The sequence below is a fragment of the Mangifera indica genome, chromosome 14 (assembly GCF_011075055.1).
Source record: "Mangifera indica cultivar Alphonso chromosome 14, CATAS_Mindica_2.1, whole genome shotgun sequence".
Classification (NCBI taxonomy): domain Eukaryota; kingdom Viridiplantae; phylum Streptophyta; class Magnoliopsida; order Sapindales; family Anacardiaceae; genus Mangifera; species Mangifera indica.
The window spans coordinates 6,825,311-6,831,902 of record NC_058150.1 but is presented as its reverse complement, the minus strand read 5'-3'; the positions used below and the strand labels follow the sequence as shown (position 1 = coordinate 6,831,902).

Here is a 6,592-nt window from a genome sequence, read left to right as displayed (position 1 = left end):
AGTTGACACCAGATGAAACTAGAAAAAAGGAGATTGGTGTGTGAATATGTTTTCAAAAATTTGTTGAGAAAACAATGATATCAACAGGATAATGAGCTAGAGATAGAAAGATTAACACCAAAAGTGTCTATGAAGTTAGATCAACATCAAATGAAGTTTTAAAGGAGGAGATCGACACTTGAGATGTGTAGTAGGAGTTTCATCGACACAAAATAAATAAAAAACAATGATATCAATAAGAGAATGAACTGAAGATAAAAAGATCAGTCAGTCAGAAAGGAGTCATTAAAAGTCAAAAAGTTGGATGTATTATAAGGAAGAAGAGAGTGAATGTAAAAGAACAATAAGAAGAGGGTTTTTAATATTAATTTAATAGTTCAAGGGCTTTTTTTAATTTTTATTGATTTAGAGTTATATGGTAATTTTGAAGAATAAAATAGTTAAAGATAATATCTTAATTTCACTTCATAATATTGTTCAAGGATTTTTTTTTTAATAATCATAGTTTAAAATTGGGTAAAAAATGTAATTTTGCTATCAAAGGGTATAATAGGTTACTCGAAAAACCTTAGGTGGGTACATGTGATTTACTCGTCTCATGATGCAAAAACCATGTAATGCTGCTTTGTCAAGATGTCTCGGTTAAATGTAGGCGACAAAGATCAGATAAGGCCAAGCCAGAAGCTTCACCCCCACTGTATAAATTCAGGACTACGCAAACCTCAGACATACTTGTTCAAAAATACGCCCTTCAACTGCCAATCATTCACACAAAAGCTTTTCCATCTTTTGACTAATTGCAATGACCTTCTTCTTCTCTAATTTGGGTTCGTGTTGTCGTCCGACGGTGCTACGTCAAGCAGCCGAATCAAACACCTCCACCACGCAGATGACGTTAGGAGGGGCTGATGATGCTGGAGTTCATGGGCCATATAATCCAAAGGCAAATAAGAAACCGACATCCAAGTCTTCTGCGGCTCATTGGAGACCGAGGCTCTTGGTTATATCAGAAGATGCCGTGTTTAAGAGTGATGAGAGAAAGGCTCAGTCTGAAAAGAAATTGTCAAGTAAAAGTAGATCAGCTGCTATGACTCGCCGTTTCCGTAGAAACGATGAGTATGAGTATGACTCCAGGTATTTCTTTAGTGTTCAGGATTGCTATGTTAGAATCTGACTGTGATGTTGTTTATTATAATTTACTGATATCTGGTTGTTTCCAGGAAAAGCTGTCCGTCGATTATGGTACCAGGGTTCTCTCCGACGCCGTTTATGTTCTGAATCTTGTGATTGTACATGATCCAAATTTTGCATATATTATGTAGAATTTTGTATCTTTATGTCACTTGTGCTTTTCATCTGCACTTGATAATGATCCATATCCCTCTGGCTAATAATAATTTTTATTCAAATGTTTTGGACGATTTCAAATTTGAGATAAAATAATAATATAATTTTATTATTTATATATTTATCTTATTCTACGATACATGATACATATCATATGATATTATATAATGTAAGTAAAAAATAATATAAATACTAAAATATATTGAATTAATATGATACAATCAATATATCATATAATATGATACCCATTTTATAATATACATATTACAAAAATAAATCCGTATATATTTTTTTAAAATAATATAATAAAAGTATTTTTGAGATATTTTAAATTTTTAAAAATAGTTATGATATTTGGATCCATCAATTAAAAAATTTATATTATTTTATATTTTTATAATATAATATAAAATAAAAAATTAAATTTTTAATAATCTATTTTAATTCGTTTCTGTACTTTCAATAATATAAAGTCAGGGAGGAAATCAATATTTAAATTACTATCTCTTAATACTTACAAAGCAGAATAAAATTTTGAAATTGATAATCCAATTTCTACCGAAAGATTCAAATTGCATTATGTTTATCAGAATTTTCAGAGAGGATATGCCAGAGTAGTGGAGGCAGAAGAGTAAAGAACATAAAATTTCAGACGTATAAAAATTTGAACTTGTATGAAGCGATTTCTTACATTTCATTCGAGTCATAGTACTTCTCTTTAAAATTAATGAATTTACTATTGTACAATTCAGAAGCACTGCTGGGAAGACTTTGCCGCTCCTGCTAAAGGATGCTTTTATTTATGAGCCCCAATGACAAACATAAATCGAAACATACTATCACCCATGACCACATTTTCAAGCTAGTAATCCCAACTCTTCTCCAGTAAATCAATAACCACTTATGTGATGCGTTGTCAGAGCCGACTTACGTTCTGGGGCATCTGTCAGGCGTGAAAAGGGCATCTGTTTATTATGCCCAGGTAGCCCTCTTTGAGTAGAATGTTCTTCTTGTGTCTTTGGATCAGAGACCGACTTTGAAAATGCTTGGGCAAGATCCAATGCAGAAACTAATTTCCCATGGTTGATTCCTGAAGCATCATCAGAAGCCCATTTCGAATCTTTATCAGTCTTTCTCCAAGTATCAGGTTCAGGTTTCCAATCTTCTTGCTGCTGATCACTATCTCCACTGCCCCATCTGCTATTAATTCTATAGTTCCTTCCTTGATTATCAATTTTATCTGGTCCTGTTTGCTGCTCTTTCCTATCCAAATTGCGTCCTGTCCTCTTTCCATGAACATGATTCCCAGTATTTGAATTGTGACCAGAGGAGGAAATCAGTCTCTCTGATGTCACTTCATTCCTCGGAGAGTCAACTCTTTATGTACAAAAATTGAACATCAAATTTAGCAGCCAACACATTAGAACTATTGTTCTCATACAACATAACATCTGCAGACATGAATGGTACAAATGAAAGCCAAAGGGTTTCTCAAATAACGTGCATACATGATCTTTGAGTTTGACTTTCAAATTATAATAATAAATAAAGGCACAATATGGACTGGCAAGCACCATTATGTTGACGGTGAAACTCATCTAAAGCATACTGAAATTATAGAACTGAACCCAGACCATTGAACATTGGGAATGGTACCCACGGAAAATTAAATAATGTCAAATGCAACATGAAGAACATAAGGTAATAAGGTGTAATGCAAACTAAATAGAGAATATACCTGTTAAGAGCAGGAGCAGGACCCAGGGCAAGGTTACCAATAGCAGTCTCATCTATGCCTCGCTCCTTGAGAACCTGATGAAGGCCATTCAATATCATCAATCTAAAACACAATAGAAGTGCCTTTGTAGAACATAAAATAAACCAGTCACTTTCTAAACCAGGTCTGATCCAAAACACACAATATAGATTTGACAGATAATCAATAACAAGATCAGTTAGCGCATTATGGCCAAATTGGCGGGAAGAGAATAACACAGTATACCACAACAAGACCAACAAAGTAATCATTATACAAACATACCAATTCCCGAGGACGAGCACCACCAAATAATGTTTGCCTGCAATGGTAGCAGATGGCATTAGCATTAGCATTTTTCTCAGCTAAGAGCTTAAAAACAGTGACATCCAATATATGCCATTCAAGCAAAATACAAATCCTTCCTATTTCACTTGAGCAAAGTCTAAATGAAATCTCCAACAAAAATTTTTAAATAAAAAAGTCGATCCACTCTCACAATTTAAATAAAAATATTAATGCACTATTATAGTTTGAAATCTTTGAGAACTCTACAAGGCACATTTATTGGCATTAAATTTCCTAGAAATATACACAATATCCCATCACTATTATCCAAATAGTATGGATGGAAGTAAGCTGTCCTTAATCAAGCAATGTTATCCAGTAGTATGACAAGTTCTGTATATTCAAAGAACATAGTATTTTCAATCTCCAACATAGTCCAGCTACTAAAATCCTGCTTCCTTCATTACTCTTGCATTCATAGGAAGTTCAACAGCTAATTGAAGCACTAATTATTTGAACAGAGCTTTTATTTTCAAATCTAAGCATCGACTCCTTGTTGCTAATTGTTTCCAGAATCACAAATAATAAGTAAGAAAATGCTGACCAATTGGCACACTTCACTAACCTTTCTTTTTCAAATCTTTTGTCTAATTGGTCAAGATGCAGTGAACGTGGTTTCAAATTCAATTTGGGCCTCTCAATCATTTGACTTCCCCCATCAGCAACAGTCAAACTGGGTTTTGAAGAATCTGCATTTCTGTAAGATTCTTTGAAAGATTCAACCATGCTAGTGTGTGCTGGCTGCTGATATCCCTGAAATATAATAAATGAATATCACTCACTGCATTATAATTTCAAAACAGAGTCCCAATCTCACCAATGAACAGTATCCTACCTGCCTATTTTTGTATGCTGATTTATCCAGCGGGCCAGATCTTGGAAGTAGCTTTAACTTAGGCCCTTCTGATTTTTCTGGAGTTGGAGCTGCTGACATCAAAGACCCCACACTATTAGCTCCAGTCCTGACCTCTTCTATATAAGTTTTGGGCAATTCCCTTAACCCAACCTTAGCTCCATCTTCAACTATCTGACCTGTCACAACTTGACTTCCCAGTGAAGTATCATAATTAGGCCTCTCAGTAATCACATCCACAACACCAGACACATTATTGTTATTGTCACTTGAATTAAGTAAACGTGGCAGAAGCTGGCTAGGTTTCTTAGACTGCCACATTCCAGAAGAAACTTTCTCAAGTGCACTGGCTTGAGCAATTTTTGATAAAGCATCTGGTCCATTCAGCACAGATGCCTTCACTGTTTCTTCAACAGCCATGGGCTCCTTTCTTACACCCCAAGCATTTGGTTGAGAATTACTAACTCCCAGACCAGTATTAGTACTCGGTATGTTAAAATTATTAATTCCCTGACCACCATTACTAATTGGAGTCGGTAGATTTACTGTGAGATGACTCCCTCCACCCACTCTCAGTGGAGATGAACTAGCAACTGAACTCGGAGATGAGACAGATCTATCAGCTATCCTCACAGAAGACACATAGTCCAGCTTCATTTCAGGTTGAAAAGAGTGCATATTGCAAACATTATCATCTCTAATTGTCCGATTTGGAGCCAATGCACTACTCATTGGCTTACGTTCATCCTCATCGAAGTTTTGTCCGATGGGTGCAGGGTGAGAGAGAAATGATGCTTTCTCACCAAAACTACGGGCTGCACCTAACGATTTGGGTTTCGGACGAAGATCAGACTTCACCAGATTGTTTCCCCAATTTGTTGACATGTTACGCTCAGAACCAGAGCTCACCACACTGAATCAACCAACCAAGCAAATAAACCGTTATATAGAACAATTTTAAGTTTTCTTCTAAAGAACAAAATCAAGGTCAAATAATCTGTGCATTTGAATCAGAAATATTATAAGATTGAAATATTGTTTGTAATTCGATGAATGACATAGAACAGCAATCGCACACAAAACATATGAACTAAAATGCAACTGACTTAATTATCTAAATCATAAAATGATAATAATAATAGTGAAATCACTATTGTCTTCAAATCCATGATCAACAGTAAGGGAAAAAAATATATACAGCTAGTTAATCGTATAAGCGTGAACATACAGTCCAGGTGCAGATGGCAAAGGAAGATCAGACGGAATGGAGCCGCCGTGAAAGTCCTTCAAGGACATAGTTGATAAAGTTTTCTTCTTCGACATTCTTTCTCTTTTCTCTCAAGCTTTGCTGGCTCAACCGAAGGAGAGATCAGACTCTAAGAAGAGGAGAAACGACGCCGTAAATAAGACAGAGAATCGCACAAGGCTCTCAGACAGAACCTCCACACCGATGAACTTGTACTCGAGTCAGATTTCGTTTCATTTTCCCTTCTTGCCCCTGTGGCTTTTTCACTCTGGTCGTCGGAGGCTATGGTACTGTGTACTTGTTTCCACGCGCGGCTAAAGCGAGTGTTCACGGCCCCGTCGTATGTAAAATGCTATCCTTTTCATTCAAAGTTTGCCTAAATCCGTTTCATCCAGGCAATCTAAATAACAATGTACACCCTTTTTTTTAATTAAAACGACATTTCCCCTTTTTTGGTAACATATTAATGAAATAAGTAGACAAATTTAGTAATAATATTAATTTATAAAAACTAAATAAATGGTAAGTATTATAAGAAAAAACTTCTTTTTAACCAAATTAAATATGTTAATCTCTTGTAATTGAACAAAATATTATTTCTTTTAAATTTAAATTTGAATTATAATAAATAATACTTGAACATTTTTTTTTATCTTATAAAATATAGATAATCACTCAAAAACATGAAAAAAAGATAATGAGAAAAAAGACAAAATAATATGATCAAATCTACTAGAATAAAAAAAGATAGACAAGAAGATTTTTAAAAAGATTTAACTATGTATCTTAGACATCTCTCCAAAATCAATGTCTTATCAAGACAATATTTTCTATGAACATCATTCATGCTCTATTAGAACACTTTTTTTCAAAATTATCAATAACATAATCGTAAACGTAGACTCTCAAGCAGTAGATTGAATCACGTTAAAAATTTTCATATATTCAAGGTTACAAACTAATTGAGTTGCTCACAATTCTGCTCTTCTCAAGTCAAACTTGGCTTGATGTTGGTTAGTTTAATGAGTTTATGACTCAGTTT

At 34.5% G+C, this 6,592-nt stretch overlaps 2 protein-coding genes across 2 annotated transcripts; one reads left to right on the top strand and one right to left on the bottom strand.

Moving 5' to 3' along the window:
- The first annotated feature begins 653 nt into the window (after window positions 1–653).
- On the top strand, window positions 654–1,421 carry LOC123196813. Its single transcript, XM_044610943.1, has 2 exons — window positions 654–1,134; window positions 1,221–1,421. Exons 1-2 carry the CDS (start codon window positions 803–805, stop codon window positions 1,276–1,278), a joined length of 390 nt encoding a protein of 129 aa, XP_044466878.1. The 5' UTR covers window positions 654–802; the 3' UTR covers window positions 1,279–1,421.
- Window positions 1,422–1,979: 558 nt separating this feature from the next.
- On the bottom strand, window positions 1,980–5,843 carry LOC123196851. Its single transcript, XM_044610993.1, has 6 exons — window positions 5,533–5,843; window positions 4,287–5,217; window positions 4,017–4,204; window positions 3,389–3,425; window positions 3,086–3,159; window positions 1,980–2,724 (listed from the first exon to the last, which is right to left on the bottom strand). The coding sequence occupies exons 1-6, from the start codon at window positions 5,625–5,627 to the stop codon at window positions 2,238–2,240; spliced, it is 1,812 nt and encodes a 603-aa protein (XP_044466928.1). The 5' UTR covers window positions 5,628–5,843; the 3' UTR covers window positions 1,980–2,237.
- Window positions 5,844–6,592: the final 749 nt, after the last annotated feature.